Source organism: Sciurus vulgaris, assembly GCF_902686455.1.
Source record: "Sciurus vulgaris genome assembly, chromosome: 8".
NCBI lineage: Eukaryota > Metazoa > Chordata > Mammalia > Rodentia > Sciuridae > Sciurus > Sciurus vulgaris.
Window position 1 is genome coordinate 40760076 of NC_136468.1, and position 24081 is coordinate 40784156.

The following is a 24081-nucleotide window of genomic DNA, read 5'->3' on the forward strand; positions in this document are numbered from 1 at the left end:
GCCATTCGAAGGAACCAGACCTGCTCACACCTTGATTTGGGAACTTCTTTCTGTCTGTCCTCTAGATGATACATTTCTGTTCTTAAGCCACCCAGCCTGGTACTTTATTATGACATCCCTAGCAAACTAACATGTTTATCCATTCACATTTGAAGACAATTTACTAAAACTGGGTTTAAGTATTTCCCTATGTTGAGAGACACATTTGCCCAAAAGGAAGCATTAGTTGACAACATAAACTGGGTTATATGTAGTTTCGAGACATTTGATTCTGAGAGAATAAACTTGAAGTATTTTCAAGCCATTTAGAAGCCTGCTTTTACATGGAAACAAGTGGCAGGAAAATAACACGATTCCAAACAGCCTGAAGTACCCAAACGGGGTCCTAAAGGCTTCATCCAGTTCCTCGCTGTGCTGTAGCACAGCTGCACAATCACACTCCACCGTGTGGGACCAGATGACGCCTGCCCAAGCCTCCCCGTGCGCTTCAGGCAGCTACAGCAAGTGCCACCATGAGAAGGAAGTGGCTGCGTGAAGGCAGGAAAGGAAGGACACGGGGATCTTCATGCATGTGTCATAAGGTGTGCAAATACACAAACACACCACCGGACGAGTTAGTGTCTGGGTAGAGTGGTGTGGAAATGTGTGTACGGTAGAAAGAAAAAGGTATGAGAAGAGGTGACTGCACAAAATCAGAAATACAGGTGCAAGGAGAGGAAAAAATTTCATGTATTTCTTGACCATTTGTATTTCTTCTTCTGTGAAGTACTTGTTCAGTTCCTTTGTCCATTTATTGTTTGAGTTATTTGTTTTTTGGTTGCTTTTTGAGTTCTTTGTATATTCTAGAGATTAATGCTCTATATGAGGTGTAGGTAGCAAAGATTTTTCTCCCATTCTATATGCTGTCTCTTCACATTCTTGATTCCTTTGCTGTGAAGAAGCTTTTTAGTTTGATACCATCCCATGTATTGATTGTTGATTTTCTTCTTGTGCTTTAGGAGTCTTGTTGCAGAATGCGGTTCCTAAGCTGACAAGATGGAGATTTGGGTCTACATTTTCTTCTAGTAGGCACAGGGTCTAATGCCTAGACCTTGATCTACTTTGAGTTGATTTTTGTGCTAGGTGAGAGATAGGGGTTCAGTTTTATTCTACTACACATGGATTTCCAGTTTTCCCAGCACTATGTGTTGAAGAGGTTATCTTTTCTCCAGTGTATGTTTATGACACCTTTGTCTAGTATGAAATAACCCTATGTCTCTGTGTCTTCTATTCTATTCCATTGGTTGTCATGTCTGTTTTTGTGCCATTTTTACAGTTGATAATCAGAAACTACTTTGAAAATCTATGTTCCAATAAAACAGAAAATCATGAAAACATCAACAAATTTCTAGAGACATATGACCTACCCAATTGAATCAGAAGGACATAGAAAATTTGAACAGAACAATTTCAAGCAATAAAATTGAAGATGCCATTAAAAGCCTATTGATAAAGAAAAGCTCGGGACCAGATGAATTCTCAGCTGAGTTCTACCAGACCTTGAAAAGAAGAACAAACACCAATCCTCCTATAATTATGCCATGAAATAGAAAAGGAGGGAACACTTCCAAACTCATTCTATGAGGCTAGTATCACCTGATACTAAAACCACACAAAGGCACATCAAGGAAAGAAAACTTCAGACCAATATGCCTCAAGAACATAAATGCAAAAATTCTTAATAAAATACTGGCAAATTGCATACTAAAACATATTAAAAAGATAATGCATCATGGCAAGTGGGATTCATCCCAGGGTTGCAAGGTTGATTCAACATACAGAATAATCAATAAACATAATTCATCGCGTCAGTAGACTTAAAGACAAGAATCACATGATTATCTCAATAGTTGCAGAAAAAGCATTTGACAAAATACAGCATCCATTCATGTTCAAAGCACTAGAAACACTAGGGATAGTAGGAACATACCTCAACATTGTAAAAGCTACATATGCTAAGCCCAAGATCAACATCATTCTAAATGGAGAAAAATTGAAAGCATTCCCTTTAAAAACTGGCACAGAACAGGAATGCCCTCTTTTACAACTTCTATTCAGCATAGTCCTTGAAAACTTAGCGAGAGTAAGTAGACAAAAGAAAGAAATTAAAGGAATATGAATAGGAAAAGAAGAGCATAAATTATCCCTATTTGCCAATTCTGTATTTAGAAGACGCAAAATACTCCACCAGAAATCTTATAGAGCTCAAAATTGAATTCAGCAAAGTAGCAGGATATAAAATTAACACCCATAAATCAATTGCATCCCTATACACCAATGATGAATCAACTGAAAGACAATCAGGAGAACTATCCCATTCACAATAGCCTAAAAAAAAAAAAAAATCTTGGGAATCAGTCTAACAAAAGTGAAAGACCTCTACAATGAAAACTACAGAACACTAAAGAAAGAAATTGAAAAAGACCTTAGAAGATGGAAAGATCTTCCATGTTCTTGAATAGGCAGAATTAATATTGTCAAAATGGCCATACTACCCAAAATGTTATACAGACTCAATTCTATTCCTATTAAATTTCCAATGATGTTCTTCAGATAAATAGAAGAATCATTCATGAAATTCATTTGGAAAAATAAGATACCCAGAATAGTGAAAGCAATTCTTAGCAAGAAAAGGGATGTGGAAGGCAAATATCAGATTTTAAATTATACTACAGAGGCATAGTTACAAAAATGGCCTGATATTGGCATAAAAACAGACAGAAAGACTATTTTGCAGTCTGATGTTCTCTCTTCTTTCCTCCTGCTAAGAAGAGGAGCTTTGTGTTCTGCCTATGTGAATTTGGCAGAAAAAGTATCTTCCAGATCAAAGCAAAGACTGCTAGAAAACAAGGTACCTCGAAGAACATCAGAACTTTTCCTTCCTCTCTGTTCTTTTCTTGTTTCTTCTTCAAACTTTCTCTCCTTCACCCATTCATTTTCTTGTGCTTTGTAGTAAAATGGTACTTTCAATAGGATGGAAGTAAGGAAGAAGATACAGAGGCAGGCAGGTGGGAAGGAAGTTGGGCAAACTGGAGAGGTTGCTCAATGGTTGGGGATGCACTCAGTGGTAGAACTCTTGCCTAGTCTGAGCAAATCCTGGGTTCCATCCCCAGTATGGGGGCTGGAAGGAGAAAGTATGAACTTTAAAAACTGTATTCCTTCCTGCACCAGGTGCTTTAAGAATTACAAAAATGTGATCGACATTAAAAGATTACTTTACTCTGTTGCATTTCAGGATCTGGCCCAGGTAGAATTTGGGGTTTGTGTATTTACTTTAGAGGAAAGCTGCTTGTGGAGGGTCATAATGACATTATGAAATTGTAAGGCCTGTGACTTGAGAGGGACAAAATAAACATATCCGAATTCAAAAGCAATCAGTTCTATTGCCTTACTCAAATTTAAATGAAAATAGAGATCTTAGAGTTTAAGCACCTCAACAATACATTCTAAAGAGTTTCCTTGATTTGTTTATTGTGTTTATGGAAAGTGCAAGAAAAGTCACCTTTGACTTTTATTTAAGAGATTCAGATTTCAGATGGTCTCTATGTGCAAAAGTGAGTTTATTTGCTTTTTTTTTTTGTACTGGGGAATCAATTTTATTTGAAGATTGAACTATGCCAATGAGCAAAACACATTACATAAAGATACTTATCTTTCTGTCTAGCTCCAGAATGCTCTCCTGGGGGCCACCAGTTTCTTCAGAGTCCTTACAGAAGTGTGCATTTTGACTCGATGTACCTCCAGCAGTCAGCTGCTCAAGAGATGATTTGTGATCATTCCCTCTCTTCTGGATGGTATCGATTTCTCCTCTTTGATAGACCTGCAGAGATGCCAACTAAATGTGTTGAGGTACTTCAACTCACATTCTCTGTGGTTTCAAATCCTTATGTGTATTTTCATATAAGGGTTGAATCTTCTTACCTACAATTTATTTCCTATGCTGAAATGTTAGTTTAATTATTAGCTTGAGGTAATTTGAAGGCTTAGCCTAGTGTAATTATAATAGTAATGGTAATAATGTGCTCCATGCATCTGTAGTATCTTATGTAATTTTCATAACTATTGGACTAAAATCTACCAGTGATTATTTTTTTTCATCAAACTGGGATTATGCATATATTCTTATGCATAATCCTTCTAGAGTCATTTACCAGTTTCCAGTATAAAAGAGCCAAGTTTTGAACATGGGCAGTCAGTGTTCAGGGATCACATGCTTAACAACAGATAACCTGCAAACAGTAAATTCTGTGTGTTTTTGTGCTTTGATTGGACTCTGATGGCTTGAAACCAATAAGCTGAGCACCTCTTATTCCAGACTGAAGAGAACTCAGCCTGCCAGTGAAATCTCCACAAGTATTTCCTGGCCCAATCTGCAGACAATGCATCTACAGCAAATTGAATACTTGGAAGCCTCTGACCTCATCCCACTGTGGCTTCTGTAAGCCCACAATTTGTGCAGCCAACCTACCTCATTTTTCTTCACTTGTGAACAGACAAATGTGTTTTTCAAACATATACTGTTTAATTTTGTCTGTTTTTGAACTCTTTTACACACCAGATTTATTTTTCTACAACTTAACTTTTCACAAAATTTACTCTCTTGAACGTATCATATAATGATTTTCATCCTGGTAGTGCCTTGTTTTAATGAACTAACTCAAGTGATTTTTTTTTTACAAACTCATTTTCTTCCAAAATGGCTCAAAGAATAAACACAAGAAAAATAAATGCCAAAGCATGAGCGTTATTCAATCAACTTGCAGTCCTTGTCAAGATCTTCCATGAATGTCTGCTGAGAACTCCAGTTAGTTTAAATTGTGATTTTCAAATGCAAGTTTCCCCTAATTTATCAGTCATTGCAATTCAGCTGAAGAGGCTGTCATGACATAGACGTCATCTCTACTTGTGACACTTTTGACCAGTTAGCCTTGCTGTTCAGCTCCTGCTATTGCTACCACATTTCTAACCATATGACCTAGGAATGAGATTAAGTCTGAATCTCTTAAAACTAAATCCATTACCTCAACCGCCCCAGTTATAGGATCAAAATGGAAAGGAAAGATTTGAACTTGACATATATTTTGCAGCTCATGCATTCCCTGCACTGGTGGACATGATCATGCAGGTAACCCCACCAGATCTCTCAGTGAGACTTTGAGGAAACTAGTATTACCTCATTTAAAAGATATGCACACAGGCAGAGTTTAAATCACATTAACTAAAGTCAATACCTGGGAGGAGGCTGCACATTATGCAGCATGAGCCTCTTCCCCTATCACAAGCCTCCAACAGAGTCCAGGCAAAAGCAAGGGTTCAGCTGTGATAGGTAACTAATACAAACTCTGAAATGTTCAAGAAACCACATTCTATGATTCTAGAATCTCACCCAACTGTAAAGGAGAAATGGTTTTCCTGTGCCTGATGGAGGAGTGTTCCTTGTCCCAGCCCCTCATTCCCTTTTTGAACCAAGGATTTAGAGCATTCAAGTAGAGACTCAATAGTATTTTATTTTTCCTTACAGGATAATTTAAGTCTGCTTAAATAAATTTCTATTTGTGAGTTTAGAGTAACACATGTGCATTCTAGAATATTAAGGAAATAAAGAAAGGATAGGAATGGGATAGCACTTATTCACAATCCATTAACACAATCATAATTATTATTAACATTTTGCTTTTCCTTTCTCTTATGTGTATTGTTTTCTAGGTTATGCTGTATGTTCAAGTGTATAAAATACTTTTTTCAGCTATAGCTATAGGATTAGTATGTTCCATTTATGAATTGTTTACATCAGTTTTAAAATAATATTCTATAAAACACATAGCATATTTATTTAAGCTATTGCCATATATGTGCTCATTCATAATTTTGCCTTAGTAATTAATTCTATAATTTTAGCAAATGTCATTGTCATCATCTTAATGTGTTTAGTAAGATTTATTTTTATAAGTAAATTTAGTGAAGGTTAATGTCTTTCTGAGGCCTTTGATACACACAGTTATTTAAACATAATGCTGCTGGGCATGGTGGTGCAAGTCTATAATCTCAGTTACCCGGGAGGCTGATCACAAGTTCAAAGTCAGCCTAGCCAACTTATTGAGGCTCTAAGCAACTTAGTGAGACTCCGTCTCAAAATAAATAATGAAAAGGGTTGGGGTAATGAAAAGCTTAGGGGTAAAGCACCCCTGGGTTAAATCCCATCACCTAAATAAAAAATATAAGCACATAAGTAAAACATAATGCTAATCTTTAATTTTTAATTCCCATAGAAGTAGATAGACATGCCTTTTCCAATACCAAATATGCATTAGACATCTGTATTATTTTTGTGAATTGTATATTTGTAGCATTAGAATTTTTAGATGAATAATAATATGGTTAAAATAAATCAAGAAGTAAAATAGTTAAACAATAAATAATGCAGCATACTAAATATAATACTATTTACAAATAATTTTCTCCTTTAATTTATTTATTTTATATTTTTATATTTTTACATTATTATTTAATCATATCTATCAACCTTTCTTTTATGCTTTTTTCTTTGCTTTTAAACAGGGAAATAATAAGATTAGGAATTACAGTCTGTTTAATGAGTATTGCATCATTGCTAGGTAGACCTCACGTTATGTACTTTGCTTGATTTACACTTCAGTACAGCACTTTAGGTGGGAACTAATATCCCTTCATACAAAAGAGAAGGGTGTTGAGTGCCTTGTCTGAGGTCATGAATTTAGTAAGTTCTTCCCAAATCATACACAGTTTCTTCTTACTTTTCCTTTGTTAGTTTTATATTTTTCAAACTAGAAATAATTTTTACAGTAGGTTTCATGTGAGCTTTTAGCTTCATTTTTTTCTCAAATTGCTAAATAATTTGTCCATCATTAGATTTTGAACAATTTCTTCCTTCTCCTCTGATTTTTTTGCATCTTGAACTCTGCATCAGCTTCTTACATATTCTATTTCCAGCTATTTAGCAAGAAATTTCCAAGATCAGTTTTTCTTTGTGTTATATGTTAAGATTACTTCAGATTGACTTACCTTGTTTTAGAATGTTCATCAAGCTATTTAAGTAAGTTATCTGACTTGGAATTTCTCTTTTTTACAATATGAATGTTATAAATAGAATAAATCTATTTATTTTAAATTTAGTATTAAAGTAGTAAATAAAAGCATTTGTAGTAAATTAAAATTAATTTTTCTTTTATAGTAAGTACAGGTACACCTTACATTTTTAAATGATCGATAATTTAATATTTTCAATATTGTTTAGAAGAAATGCAAAGTTGATGTATCTATATGAAAATAAATTGGATATTCAATTTTTGTTTTCTCTGATGCAAAAGATGAACCACTGTGGAACTCAGGCCCCGATCTGGCTTTCTCTGAGAGATTCAGAAACACTGCCTTCTCCTGGGGAGATCAAGCAACTGACAGCTTGTGCCACATGGCAGTTTTTGTTTAGCACTACAAAAGACTGCTGTCTCTTTCAAATCCCAGTGTCAGTACGAAACTGTGGGCAATTTTATGTGTACTTACTACAACCCACTCAGGGATGCATGGGCTATTGTGCAGAAGGTAAGAAAATAACAGTAATACACATGAACTGCTAATCGTGAAACTGTGGGTGGGTGCATTTGTGCCAGTCTCTGGGTGAGTGGTATAGAACTACTGCAAATCCCAGTAAGAGACTTGTCTACCATTATTGCTAAACTGAAGCTAAATTTCTTGTTTACTTTGGCAAGTTTCATTTAGGATTCTTGACCAAGATCTTAAAGTGCTCAAAACTATATGCTGACATGCAAGTATCAAAGGAGGCTCTTTAACTTATTCCCACTGCACATAGTCATCGAGTGTTTTAAAAATTCTTTGGTTTCCTTACACTCCTTTCCTCTCTAATTAAAGGATCAAGGATGCTGAGATATTAAAATCTGGATTTTGTATTATTTCATCTAGTTTTTATCTCACTTAATCTTTCGTTCGCCAACATTTATTGACTGTTTATCCAGTTCTAGGAAGTTAGGTTTATAGTGATGAATAAGACAAATTAGCTCTCTGTCCTCATGGAACTTAAATCCTGCTGAAATCCCTCAGACAATATATAAAAATAAAAACAAACTCAGTATAACTCTTAAAGAATAAAATGAATACCCATTCACTATATAAATTAACATCCATTTACTATAAATATTCATTTACTATATAAGTACATGATTAGAGAAATAAATATAGGAAAGAAGACAAAGCTTTCTTAAAGAAGAATTGCAAATATTATTTTTAGCTTTCATTCCACTTTAGAAGATGAAGCTTGATTTTCCTCATTTTGATTGTGGGCCAAACTTTGTGACTTGCTTGCAAATAATAGTGTATGGAAAGGAAAAATTATGATTTTACAGTGGAGACACCTGGCAGATCCTACATTTGATGAAAGTTAACTTCACTAATGATAAAGCAAGTGGATATCATGTATCTCCTGATAACAGTCATTAAAAAGGGAACTACTCTTTTTTGGCCTTCTTCCCCCAAATCCATACCCCTAGTTTAAGCACAAGAAAATTAATATAAATTCATGTTAGAGAACATTCTACAGAACACCTACATAGTATATCTCAAAAATGTCAAAATTATGAGAAACCAGGAAAGAGTGAGAAGCTGTCATAAATTGGAGTAAAACATGACAAATAATTTAATATTATATCTTGGATTGGACACTGGAACAGAAAAGGGAATCAGTAGAAAAAGAGTCTTTGGATTATTTAAGAGAATAATCCTAAAGTCAATTTCTTAGCTTTGATAAATGTATCATGGTTTTGTTAATATGTTAAAATTTGCAGAAAATAGATAAGGGATGTATAGGAAAACTCTAAGTTACTTATTAAAATATTTTCTGTGATTCTAAAGTTATTCTAAACTAAAATGTTGATCAAAAAAACAAAAAATTATTTTAGAAATTAATATGTTATGAAATAAAGAAAACTGGTGCATGCAATAGGAATGGATTGGCATAGGAATATTATCATAAAGGATACCTGTGGAAATCTTCTCTGAACAGGTGATGGATTTGAGCTGACATCTGAATGAGGAGAATGGCAGCCATGAAAAACTGTGGGTGTAAAACATTTCCAGTAGAAAGAACAGCAAATGCAGATGTCCTTAGATAGGTATGAAGATGGCAGTTCAAAGAACTGAAGGAGGAAATGTGGCCAAGAACAGAGCAAGTGGATTGTCCTTGGAGATGAGGTCAGAGAAGCAAGAAAGTGGCAGTAGCTACAGGGTCTTCAGTTCAGGATAAAAACTTAGATTGAGTCATAATTACAGTGTAAGTCTTAGGTACTTTTAAATAGGTAAATAATATGCTCTTGGATTGAATTTAAAAGCGCATTATTCCTGAAGAAAGATATCAATAGGCTGTTGCATTAATTCCATAGAGAAATGGTGATGACTTAAAGGGAATGGGTGGGGGAATTGCTTGAACTAGGTGTCATTTTCAGACAGACCTTGTGAATTGAATATGGGAGAAGGAAAGAGAGAAATCAAGAACAGTATCTAGGATTTTTGCTTGAGTTACTAGGGTGGGGTGTAAGCATTAAATTTTGGAGAGGGGATAATCAAGTTCTATTAGGGCTGTTATCCAAGAGGAGACATAACATGCACAGATAAAGAATTCAAACCAGACTCATGAGCCTGACTCTGACCATGATGTTCATTTAGGATGTCATGGAATAGGGACCCTTGCTTGGATTGCACAGAACATACTAGTGTGAAGTTCACCAAAGATGATTGAGCTTAATGAAACATTTTGTTCCCTTTTTCTCTCTACTCAATTATGACTTAGGAACTCTTTGAAAAGAGATAATGTGTCCTTTACATCAGGGCATCATGACTTGGTATTTTGAATAAAATAGAAATCAATAAATTATAACTAGATCTATTATTTAATAGAACTCGTGACAACCCCTCAGATGCAAGAAGCTCAAAACAGAAAGACACTACATCATGACACTTTTTTTTTTTTTTACTTATTGGTTATACAATGATGAAGCTGATAACTTGGGAATTTATCCTGTAGTTTCTCTAGAAGGATGAATGTACTCATGTATCACTGATTGGGGAAAGAAACTAACCTGTGGTGTATTATCTGGGCCCAACCATATCATATGTAGGAGACTGAAAAATGCTGGGAGATACTGCTGCAGATCAGAGTTATCAAATTAGGTAAACATTTGATTCAGCAAACAGTATTTAATTACATCAGTAACACATAAACATTTCCATTTCCATCTTGAAGTTGTTAGAGTCCCCAAACTAACAACCCCTAAATAAAATACATACAGCAAAACAAGTAAAATTTTTATTCAAGTATTAGAGTAGTTAAAATAAAACCTTATTTTGAGTTTTAATAACTAAATTAGACATACTAAATGTTCAATCTCAAAAATCATCTTACTCATCATAGATGTAGAATATGAACCAGTATTGTTAGAAAAATGAACTTCTTTAAAGTTTTATCATCTTTACCTCAGGAATCTGTTTCTTAATACCAGCATGAAGAGTTTTCTCAATTAGACATCTATTTGAATTGACATTTAACAAAATAGCAATTTTAATATTTTGCAGGTTTGTAACTCATTATTTTTTCATAAAAACCATGTCAAACATCCCAGTTTTCCATTTCATTTTTACCACCATATTATTTTCAAAATTTCTTGTAAATATATCATCATTAGTCAAAACTTGTAAGGAAGTAAGGCATTATTGTCTACTCTATGTGATAATAGAGACTAAGTATAAAAGATAATGTCATCAAAATATTTTCTTATTTTGTTTTTGGAATACAAGCAAAATTTATAGTAAATGAAATAATTTGGATTTATTTTATCATTAATTTCCCAATAGTATCTTTATAAAAGAAATAAAGTTAGTGGTGACTAATAAGATAAAAAAATGTATAGTACAAAGTTTTCTAGTTCAAACATGTTTACCAGCAATTTTCTACAATAATAATAATACACAAATTATTTCATGTTTACATGTAAATCTATATAATGGAGATATATATAGTGGAATTATGTTTATTTTCCAGCCAGTGAGGCAGGTCCTTATTATAGAGGGAATATAGAGGGGTGGACAAAATAAATGTGGTCCCTGAGTATGTACAGAATATTTGTGCAGTTAGTAACTGCAATTAATAGTAATGAATGGAAAGATTAAAATTTGCTGTAGAAGAGAATGCTGGAGGTTGGGGACAAATATAATTTGCAGTAGCGTGTCACTAGAGAAAACCTCTTCTGATGAAGTGGCATTGATGTTGAGAGTTGGCAGGTAAACAGTTCATGGTCAAACTGTAAGGGGAAAATCATCTCGAAAATCAACAACAGCAGGTGACACATCCTAAGGCAGTAAGTATGCTGTGCACAGACTGATAACAGTACCAAGATGTTGGATCCCAGTGAGTGAGGCAAAGCACAGACCTGTATGAAAGGGCAGAGAGCCCTGATCATTGAGGGAGCTCTGCAGTTTGTTCTGTCAGATTGGATTTAAAAAGCAAGATCCAACTATAGGCTATCTAGAGAAATATTTCAAATGAGAAAATGAGTTAAAAGATATAAGGATAGAAATATACCTAGGTAACACTAATCACAAGAAATCTAGAATGACTAAATTAATATTAGACAAGGTGTATTACAGACCAGTGGATATTACCGGGGAAAACAAAGGTCATTTCTGAATGACAAAATGATCAGCTCAATAAGAGGACATAATTGTATGCATCTGATAACAGATTTCAAATATGTGAAGCAAAACTGATAGTTTTGTAAGGAGAAACAGACAAATCTATAATTATTATTGAAGACTAACACCCATCTGCCAATAATTGATTGAGCATATAAAAACAGAAACAGTGAAAATGAAGACTAGAACATCTCTATCAATGAACTTGATCTAAATGACATGTAAAGAAGACTGCACACAACCATTCTTTCCAAATGGATGTGTAGCATTTACCATATAAATCACATTCTGAGCTCTAAATTAAGAAAATTAGAATATTAAGAAAAATTGAAGCTAATTATATTAAAACCCACTAAGCATCTATAATGAAAGACCAGAAGAATCATAAATTCAATATTTGTTTATATATTAAGAGACTAAAATAAAAAGCATAAATGAGACTCAGACTAAACAGATGAAAGGAAATGATCAGAATAGAAATCAATGAGGTACAAAACACAGAAAGAAAAAGAAAATGCAATAAGATCAAAAACTGGATCTTTTGAGACATTCAATAAAATTAATAATTCTCTGACCAGTCTGATCAGTAAAGAAAGACAATCTTGGGACTGGGTATACAGTTCAGTGGTAAAACCTAGCATGTACAAAGTCCTGGGTTCAATTTCAGCACCCCCTCCCCAACACACACCACTACCACCACCACAATCAAAAGCAACTACAACAAACACAATATCATGAATAAGAGAGGTGATGCAACTAAAGATTCTACAACTATAAAAGCTTAAACCAAAAAAGAATTATTATGGACAACTCTATGCCAATGCATTTGACAATTTAGATGAAATAGACAAATTTCTTAAAATATACTGACAATCAAAAATCATTAAAAATAAACACATAACCTCAATGGTCCTATATCTATTAAAGAAATTTTATTTCTAGTTAAAATTCATCCCACAAAGAATATCTCAGGCCCAGATGGTTATCAATGTGAATTTTGTAAACATATAAGGAAGAAATAATACCATTTTTACATAAATTCTTCTGCATAAAAGAAGAGGAGGAGCTACTTCTGAACTTCTGTGAAGCCAACATACTCTAAACTAAAACCAAATATAGATATACAAGAACAGAAAACTCTGGAACTATAACGTCATGAATATAATCATGTTGTCTATTTTCAAAAAACTCCAAGAGAATCTATAAAATAGCTACTGGAGGTGAGTTTAACAATGTTGAAGGATAAAAGATCAACATGTGAAAATCATTTGCATTTTTTTAAAATAGCAGTGAATAATCAGAAAATTCATCTAACATACCAATTATAGTACCAAAAACATGAGACAGTTAGGAATCAATCTAACAAAAGTTGTTCAAGACCTGTACAATGAAAACTATAAAATTTCTCTGAAAAAATTATAAAAACCTAAGTTTAATGGAGAGAGAAACTGTTATGGATTGAAAGACTCAATGTTAAAATTGCAAACTAATTTTTAGTTCTAGAATGGTCCTGATAAATATCTCAATAATCTTTCTTGTGGAAATTGACAGGCTCATTCTAAAATTCACATGGCAATACAAAGTACCTATAATACTCAAAACTATTTTGATAAGGTAACAAGTTGGACAACTTATACTACTTGACTTTCGAACTTATTCCAAAGTTACAATAAAATATTGTGTATTTACAATAGGATAAACAGATAGATCAATGAAAAAGAATAGAACCCATAAAGAGAGTAATACAGTTACTTGATATTCAACACAGGAACATAGCCAATTCTACAGGAGAAAATTGCATTTTCAATACATGCAAAAATATATTCATATGCAAGAAACTTTAGTCCACATCTCTTGTCAAAATACTAAAAAAAAAAAAAAACCCTTACAATTATCATAGATAAAAATGTAAAAGTTAAAAATATAAAACTTCTATGGAGTATTTTCTCTTGTAGGTAAAAATACTTGTGCTCCTAGGTTAAGCAAATATTGCTAAAATACAAAACTAAAATTGTTAACTGCAAAAAAATATAAATTGGATGATTATGAATAAAACCAATAAATATCCATGTTCCAATTTTTGTGTGAAAATGTTTTTAACTCTTCTGAGTAAATTCCAGGAACACCATTGCTATATTAGAATGAGAGTATATTTAGGTTTATATGAAACTGCCAAACTTGTCTTTCAAAGTTACCATACCATTGTTCATTTCCAACCAGTAATGTGTGAGAGTTCCTGTTGCTCCACATCCTCATCAGTATTTGGTACTGTCAGTGTGTTTCATTATTTAATAATGCAGATTCAAATTTGGGAAACAAGATACAAAAGCTATGACTGTTTTGAACTATAATTCCTTATTTTCATTTGATCTTATCTTTAGGGGGAAATTTTTATTATGAAAAACTAAAGAAACCCAGAGAGAACAACTAAGAAAGTCTTAGTCATATTAAAACATATTTCTCCAAGAAATTTTCATCTTGGATATATGTAGATTTTTATCTTTATGCCCAGCTGAATAAACAAATATAAAACCTTAACCTTTTGCAGCTATTTCTGATGCAAAATTACACACATGTGGTCCAGAAGAAATTGAAATTGAAGGGAACTGTGTTGGTGAGTATAACATTTTGTGTTTTAATAATGTATTTATGAACTAGTGATGTTGACAAGTACTTATGTTTTGGGACTTTAAATGTTGAATTATACTAACATTTGACAAAGCCACAGTCTGGTACATATCAGATATAAAAATTACTTTTTTGTGATTTTAAGATATATTTCTAGAGTGGGCAGAAGTACAAAGAATTAAGAAAACATAAATGTTGGTAGAATTCTTCATGAGAAAATTTGGTAATTTATCTCAACATTTTCTAAAACCCACATGTATTTGTGCTATGATTCTTATTTCCAAAAATCCATCTTCAAGATCTATTCAGTGACGTGTACACACCCAATATTTATAAGAGTTTTTTCCTAATAATGGGAAAATAAATATGCAAATGTCTAATAACCATTGATTGACTCAAAATTTCTGATGTGCAGATCATGACAAAGGGTTCTGCAAACACCATTAAAATGTAGAGGTGTGTTCTTTGAAATTAGTAGATGTTCTTGGTATATTGTAGCTAAGAAATCAGATTATGCAATACAATCTGTGTACAATTTTGTTTTCTAAACTTGGAATGGAACCACCATTTGACCCAGTTATCCCACTCCTCTGTGTATACCCAAAAGACTTAAAATCAACATACTACAGTGGTGCAGCCCCATCAGCGGTTATAGCAGCTCAATTCACAATAGTTAAACTATGGAACCAGCCTAGGTGCCTTCAACCAATGAATGGATAAAAAAAAAGTGGTATATATAAACAATGGACTATCATCCAGCCATAAAAAGAATGGCTTTATGACTTTTGCAGGTAAATGGATGAAACTGGAACCTAGTATGTGAAGTAAAATAAGCCAACCCCTCCCAAACCAAAGGCCAAATGCCCTCTCTGATATGTGGATGCTAACATACAACACAGGGAGGAAGAATAGAAGTTTGGTGGATTAGACAAAGGGGAATGAAGGGAAGGGAGGGGGAATGGGAATAGAAAAAACAGTGGAATGAATTGGACCTAACTTTTCCTATGTTCATATAGGAATATAAAACTCCACATCATGTACAATCACAAGAATGGGAACCTAATTAGAATAAATTATACTCTGTATATGTATAATATGTCAAAATCACTCTACTGTCATATATATCTAAAAAGAATTTTTAAAAAAACAATTTTGTTTTCTAGGAAGATAGCATTTGTACCAAACAAGTTTTGAAAGGTAAACACTGAAGGTATTATTGGTGGTCAATATTGTTCTCCTCCTTTCAATCTATATTTTTTATTTGCTATTTTGGTTTAATGTCCTAAAGTTATTTCAAATATTAAGAAATCCTCTAGTTATAATATTTTTAAAATAAATCACTCTAAAATAGTCTAAGTAACAAAATATATGACATATCTATAGGATGGGCAAAAATTAAAACATTTATTCAAACATTAGCCTTTTCATGGGCCCTCTAGTCAAATGTGATGTTCTAAAATGAATATAATGTTAATAGAATTAACAAAGGTGATTTATATGGTGAAATAAATTATAATGAGATAAAATAAATCAGGATAGATAATATAATGTTCAAAGTGCTAGGTCTAAAAATTAATTTGCTTTGTCTTTTAAAAATCTATTATGTTGGGGCTGGGGTTGTAGCTCAGTGGTAGAGCTTGCCTGCATGTGTGAGGCACTGAGTTCAATTCGAAGTACCTTAGAATAAATAAAATAAAGGTTCATTGACAACTAAAAAAACTTTACAAAAAACTATTGTGTTGTGTGCATGTATGAATATGTAACAACAAATCCCACTAACAAGTATAATTATAATGTACCAATAAAAATTTTAAAACAAATAAACAAAAAAGTTATTACAGTAATTCTTAAAGCACTGAATTGGTTTTCCATGTAACTATTACAATTGCAAATAGATTTTCCAGCCCCCTTTTCTAGTATTCTTCAAATAAATTACTATATCTGAAAGACCATTTAAATAGGTCCTCTGATATAAGTTCATAAAAGAATAAAGTAATATCCCTTAGTAGCAGTAAGCATGAAGTATAATAATTTGGCTAATCTTTATAATAGATATGGATTTTCTTTATGATATTCTTAAAGTAAAATCACTTTTTTCTTGAATAAAATTAATTTTCAGCTACTTCTTGTGTTATTCAAAATGTTTATGCTATTAATTGGAAAACACATACAATACAAAATTATATATAACTTGGGGAAGTAACACATAAGTGAAAATATTGAATATAAATATGCTGACTTGGCTTAATGTTTAAAATGTTTGGCAAAATATTTGTTAATTAATTTGAAAATAATTCATTTGTCTTTGGGACTTTGGAATATGGTATCTAACAAAAATGACACTTTCAAATATCTGAAAGATTATTTTCCCTACAGAAGTAGACCTTAAAAGAAGCTCTCCTGCACGTTTCCAAAATCTAGATGACAGAGTTGAAAGATTGGTTTTGTGGTTGTCATAAAATTATAATATATATAACAAAAATAATTTGCACATTTCAAAATAGTTTTAAAACATATTTTTAGAATTTCTTACTCAGAAAAATAAAATTAATTTTCTTTTTTAAACACTTAAATTCTCCAATTTAATTTTGTAAATGGCCAGAATTAAAAAAAAATAAATTGTAAACTCTTCATATGAGTTCCTAGAAAAATTTTCAAATATTGTTAGCCTCAGAAAAATGAAAAAAATAAGACTGTTGTTTAGAACTTGATATATTTCACTGACAGAACAAACACCCCAATGAACATCTCTTTCAACCAAAAGCATTGAAGAGTTGCATTATAAGAGTGTATTATAAGAGTAAAAAAAGAAAGTCATTTGAGTTTACTTAGTAACTACTTTTCTTTATAATAAAGAATTATAATGTATAAAACCTGAATTTTGTTTGTTATGTCTTTTTGAAAAAGATAATTGACTAAAAGAATGTAAATTAATTTTCAAGAGCCAGACTTTTCAAAAGCAGACATTTAACATTCAATAATACAAGCTTGATGATTTAAGTGGCTCTGCTGTCAATCAGTACTTATGTGATCATTCGTCAATATATATGTGTTACTTTGTTGATTATTAGAAAAGAGTCATTTTTCTGAATTTATTTTTTTTCTTAAGATAAATCCTGAAGTTATAGCCTTTGTGTGATTAGTCTTTTCTTCAAGATGCTCATAACTAGATGCTCATAACTAGATGCTCATAATTTCATAACTAGAAATTATGCTTCTTCTCCCACCAGGTCAGCCGCTGGCCTCATTGCCACCTCCGCCACCAGGAAGGCCAGAGGTTGTGGTGGAGCTGATTGAGTCCAGGCTCTTCTGTAGGTGTGCTTTTGATGTTTCCCCTACAAACAACTCAGTGGGATTTCTTATAGCTTGGTCTAGGCTTTCTTCTCAAGAAATTAAAGAGGAGCTGAAACAAGAGACCACAGTTCAGGCATTCTCTCTTTTAGAACTTGATGGCATAAATCTCAGACTTGGAGACAGGGTATGTTAACAAGAACTGGATTTTCTTTTCTTTTCATGAATGTATGTATTGATTGTTCAGACACAGAATTTAAAATATATGTGAAGTCGATTTTTGTTTCCAGAATATGAAACACTAAGTTTCTCCTGTTTTTTCCCTAATTCCAGTGATAACTAGATAACTCAGTAATATAGTCTTAGTGATTATATATGCATGTCTCTTTTTAGCAACATGCTGATTATTATTGATGAATCTTTATAACTGTACATCTCTTCCAGGTTTTAAAATTATATTCTTATATTTTGGAAAACTATTTTAATTTTTTTAATGATATCATGTTTATTTACTTTCAAATACATCTTAGATAAATGGCCTACTACACTTTAGTTTATGTTGAGGTTTGAATGAGTAATATTTTATAATGGTGAAATTTTCTCAAATTTCAGGGACGTATTTAAATTACTTAGTTCTTTTATCTATCTACTAAGAATTAAATTAAGAATTTAAAGATAATAATTTACACCCTTTCCTCATAATTTTTTTACTAAATGATTGTTTGTTACTGTATTTGTAGATATTCTGTAGTGCATCCATCTTTTTCTTGGAGAAACCACATGTACAAAGTTTAGCCATCGAAAGCCAAGAATTTTTTGCAGGCATTAAGGTATGTAGCAGAGGGGATGAATCAGAAAGACTATCCCTCTGAAACTATTTCCTCAAGTTGTGATCTGTTCATAATGGTTTCTGACTGAGTCTGAAAGATCAGACTCAGGAGTCTGTATTTTTGAGGAATAACTTCAACAATTCTAAGGCACAACAAAGTTTGAGAACCCCTGTTAATGAACTAAGGTTGATACATAGAGGTGCTCTTCAACTTACCATGGTATTACCTCCTACGGAACTCATTACAATAATGTTAAGAATAATGTTAGCTGGGTGCGGTGGTGCACGCCTTAATCCTATTGTCTCGGGAGGCTGAGATAGGAGGATTGCAAGTTCAAAGCCAGCCTCAGCAAAAGCAAGGTGCTAAGCAACTCAGTGAGACCCTCTCTCTAAATAAAATACAAAATAGGGCTGGGGTGGTTGCTCAGTGGTCAAGTGCTCTTGAGTTCAATCCCTGGTATCCCTCAAAACAATGTTAAGTCACAAATGCATTTAATACAACCAACCTGCCTAACATCATAGCTTGGAAAGACTGTGTGTTGTAGGGTATTAGCTACTTACTCTCCTGATCACTGTCACTGCACAGCAACAGGCATATTGCTAGCCTGGAAAGAGAACAAAACTCAAAATTCAAAGTATGGTTTCTACCCAACATGTGTCACTTTTACACCAACATAACACTAAAACTTCACAAATTAAACTATCATAATTCAAACTCTTATAGCTTTTTTTTTTTTTTTTTAAAGAAACAGCTCTAATTAAAGACTGTATTCCCATAGTTCGTTCTGTCATTTAACTAAAAGTTAACACATCAATATTTAGTAGTGATTGGGCTAAGTTAACAATGCAAATATTTAATTGTTGCTGATAGCACTAAGGTCTAACAACAGGTGAGCAGAGGTGATAGGAAATCAGGAGTGGTAGAAGGCATGGAACAATCTCAAGAGGTCCAAGCAGGTAAGAACAATGCATCTGGGAGGTCTCAATCACAGATCTGGAGTTTGACCTACAGTCATTCCAAGTTCAAAGACAAGTTGGAAAAAAGATAGATTGAGAGAACAGTACTTTTTTTTTTTTTTTTTTTGATAACATTCACGTTACACAGCAGGAACCAGAAAAGAAGAGTGGACTGCATTGTCAGAATAGCATATCCACAGTGGGCAGGGAAGAGGAACTCAGACCTAGTGAACACAAGGGCTTTTGATCTGCATTGGTAATCACTCAACAGACAAGGTCAAGGGTCTATGGTCAGCCCTCAGTACTGTTTCTAATTAGGCTAACGGAGAGAATAGTCAGTACTAAAACGCATCTCTTTTGAGAGCTAACCAAGACTTGAGACTGAATAAAAAAATTCCCCACATCAAAAAAAAAAAAAAAATTTACCTGTGAACTGGGTTAGGTTGCAGCAGTACTCATTAAGTCTACCTGTGGAAAGCAGAAACATAAATAGCTTGAGAGTTGAGATATTTCAGGTGACAACAGTCATTTGATTTACATATAAAAATATAACTAAATTTTCATTTAAGGTGGTGAGTATAAATCCCTGAAAAATAACCAAACTCTTCCATTGGTATAACAGCAAACAAGTTTAAGAAAATAGGATTCTGGTTTTTCTCCATTCTCCAGTACCCATCACCATCAGAGACACTAAGGCAGGCTTAGACAGGACTTGCCCAACATGTGTTGGAGAGTCAAATTTTGTCTAAACCCAGGGGTGCAGCAACTCCATGTATTCCTCTGCATGCAACTTATGTTTTAATTGATTTGGTCTTAATTGATCTTAGTTAAAAAAAATCCCAGTGCTTACGTTATCACCATCTCATTTAGCAGAAGAAAAGCTGTTAAGAAAATAATGTGCTTTAAAAAATATATTTTAAAACAAATTGCTTTAACGTAACATTCCATATATCGCTACACCAGTTACAACCTGAATCAAGTACTATATCAGAAGATGGGAAAGAATACCAGCTGAGGATAGAGAGCACAATTCCTATTGTTTGTTCTGAATTTACTGAGCTTGATCAAGAATGCAAAATCTCATTAAAGCTGAAAACTGTTGATCAAGGTAATATACTAAATTCATTTGATTTTTTTTTTTATTGTAAACAAATGGGATACATGTTGTTTCTCTGTACATGGCGTAAAGGCATACCATTTGTGTAATCATAAATTTACATAGAGCAATGTTGTTTGATTCATTCTGTTATTTTTTCCCTTCCCCCCACCCCTCCCACCCCTCTTTACCCTCTTTAGATTTCAAACGCTAACTGATGTTTTTTCTCCTCAAAGTCTCTTGAATATACTCATCTACTAAATTATGTTGCATGTTTACATCATATTATTGCTGAATCATATTAATAATGTTGGATCAAATTGATGATCGCCAGAGCAACTCTGACTTATTCTTCTTGGGCTCAGAGCATAAATTAGAACTGATAGTTAACATCATCCTCTTGTTGTCATCTTTATGCTCTCTCTTCTCCCTCTTCTTTCCCCTCCTCCTAATTCTCATTCTGCTCCTCATTCTCTTACTTGTTCCTTTCTTTGCTTTATTTCAGAGATTGAGGGACAGACTGCTCTTTTAAGATTTTTCTAAATCATCCTCAATGAGCGAGGTGTGATGTTATACTAAAAGTTCACAGTTATGAAACATGGATATCATAACACACTCTGCGCACTTCTTAATGTAAGACAAGTTGTGGATCTTTGAGTTCTCCTATTTCAGTTACTACTTCTGCAGATGTCATGATGCATGGCCACATACACTTCACTGTGACAGCCATGTAAAGAGAACAGAAATCCTCCCATAGTGTTAACAAGATGAACTATCAGAGGAGAAACCGTGTAGAGCAGTGGTTGGGTTGATTGAGTTCTCTTCCTCCTTAAGCCTCTGATCAAATCAAGTAATTGATACATAGATTAAGATATAACCTACAAGAGAGATCACAGTTCTGTTCATATACCACATATTGTTTTAGTCAGCTTTTTTGCTTCTGTGACCATAAGACCAGACAAGAACAAATTTTAGAGGAGGAAAAGTTTATTCTGGGCGCGTTGTTTCAGAGGTCTCACTTCCTAAACAGCTTGCTCCATTGCTCTGGACACGGATGAGGCAGAAGAACATCATGGCAGAAGGGCATGGCAGAGGAAAGCAGGTCAGGACCTGACCACCAAGAAAGAGAGAGAGGGGGACTTCTCGTCTCACCAAGGACAAATGTCTACCCTAAAGGCACACCCCAATGACTCACCTCCTCCAACCACAGCCTACCTGCCTTTAGTGACCATCCAATTGATTCTTATCAGGGGATTATGCATGGACTCAATTGTTTCACCTCTAAACTTTTTTTTTTTTCTCTGTGTACCAGGAATTGAATCCAGGGACACAACCACTGAGCCACATCCCCAGCCCTTTTTTTATTTTATATTTTGAGACAGGGTCTCACTAAGTTGCCTAGGGTCTCGCCAAGTTGCTCAGGCTGACTTTGAACTTGAAATCCTCCTGCCTCAGTCTCCCAGCAGCTTGGATTACAGGCATGTGCTACCATGCCTGGCTTCCACACCTAAACTTTCTTATACTGACTCACACATGAGTTTTTGGGAGACACCTAATATCTAAACCATAACACAATCCTTTTATAATACAGCATAACACAAAGTTTCTGGGTCTAGATGTCCCAGTTCAAAAGGATAAAAGTACCAAAGAGTATCAATGGGGTCAGAGAATCTCATGGGAATGGTGCATCCAAGAAAAAATATGGGTAAGGAGAGAGAGTAATTAAGAAATGTCTTACTAAGGTACTTGACAGTTAATCTAGCTTGGATGATGCCCAGCTTAGGAGCACCATGAGCAACATTATATTTTAATCAGCCCAGAAATATGGAATAATGACCTTTTATTCAGACATTTAGACACAGTTCTACTTCAAGCTACCTTTTGAATATACATAATATACAAATGTTACTACAATTTATGGGCAGAATAGAAAGAAGACAATGCTATTGTTTTCCAAAATCAAATTAGGCAAAGATTTCCTGCACTCATAAGAATACTTTAAAATATATTTGCATGCTCTCAAATCTTTCAATAAAGCAGGCATCACCAATGTAAAGATAGCCTTAAATATATTTCCTACGTGTTCGAAGTTTATGTTTTCTTATTCATTGTTAGTTAAAAATTCTCTCTCTCTTTCTCTCTCTCTCTCTCTCCTAGAGAAAAATTTCTGAATTTCATTTTGGTTCTTCTTCTTATCATCTATTTAAGTGTATTTCTATTAAATCTCTACTCTCATAGAGAACATGTTGATGTCTCAGTGAATTTCTACATAGACCATGCTGCTTTTTCTCAGGCTTAAAGAGAAGGACATTCAGCCCTCATACCATAAACCAGGCAGGTGAGAACAATGACTGTATTCAAGCCCCAACGATCCCATAGTCACTTTAGGGAGCTGGTAAAGAGTTTGGGTATTTTCATTGTTTTTGTGTGTATAAAAAAGTTTGTATTTCTAGGGAAAGCACATAAAAGAAATTTTTTCATGAATTTTAAATTCAGTGCAGTGTACCTATACCTAACCATTATTATTTCATACCTGAATAGTCTGTGTAGGAGAAAGAGTTTTTAAGTTTCTTCTTCTTCCTTGATTCTCAGAAAGACTTTTTAATTGAATATAAAAAATACTACGTTTGTGCCAGTTTTGAGGGAGAAATGTGTTTGTTTTGTCTATTTATACAAATTTCTTGAACTCCTTCCTTAGTCTTTGTTACTATTTCCTTTTCAAATTCTTATTCTTTGTTACCTAGGCGAGGGAGGTTGTGGATGTATCAGTACATTTGAGTGGTGAAAGGAGATAGTTTATTACTGATCTGGGGTTTTCCACTTCCATTGTGTTAACTTTACTATTTTTTAAGATGGTAAATCCTATATAAATAATTAAATCAATTGCTATCATTTCCAGTGTATGGAACTGGAATATGAAGAACTGCCCTGAAATTTATTACAGAACAATCTCGACAATAGGTCTAGGTGCTTGGCAGATAAAAATCAAATTATGTGTCTTGGTGCTAGAATTATGACTTTCTTTTAAAGAAAGACAACTTTCACTTTTTGCTCCTTTCCATTTTGTTAAACAATTTTTAATGTTTTAGTGCAAAAGAATTTCACGTTTACAGGTTACATTGTACATATACGTTGTACCTATGCATTATACATATGCATATTTACATATACATGTAAATAAAATATATTGATCAAATCAAGGTTATTAATATCTTCATCTCTTTATCATTACTTTGTTATTTATTGCTTTTGGATTTTATCTAGGAGCATATGGATTGGTAACTTGGTTGAAAAGAGTCATGTATATGTATGTAAATATATATGTATATTTTCAAGTTTATCGATTATCTGTAAAAATCAGGTAAATTCGATAGCTTTTCTTTTTATCTTATTCTAACTAGGATCCCAGTCTTGTGACTGTACATGACATGGAGATTCAGTGTGGCATATTCATACATGTACATAGGAAAGTTGTGTCAGGTTCATTCCACTGTCTTTCCTATTGACT

The 24081-nt window shown here is 33.5% G+C and overlaps 1 protein-coding gene across 1 annotated transcript in view; it reads left to right on the forward strand.

Annotated features, from left to right (window-relative positions):
- The window catches only part of VWDE (von Willebrand factor D and EGF domains), an 86034-nt gene that overhangs the window by 17842 nt on the left and 44111 nt on the right, over positions 1-24081 (forward strand). Inside the window, exons 2-7 of the mRNA XM_079152061.1 lie at positions 3704-3888; positions 7386-7617; positions 14321-14386; positions 17631-17878; positions 18432-18521; positions 20441-20585. Of these exons, the coding sequence (XP_079008187.1) occupies positions 3704-3888; positions 7386-7617; positions 14321-14386; positions 17631-17878; positions 18432-18521; positions 20441-20585 (966 nt within the window). The remainder of the gene's footprint in view (positions 1-3703; positions 3889-7385; positions 7618-14320; positions 14387-17630; positions 17879-18431; positions 18522-20440; positions 20586-24081) is intronic.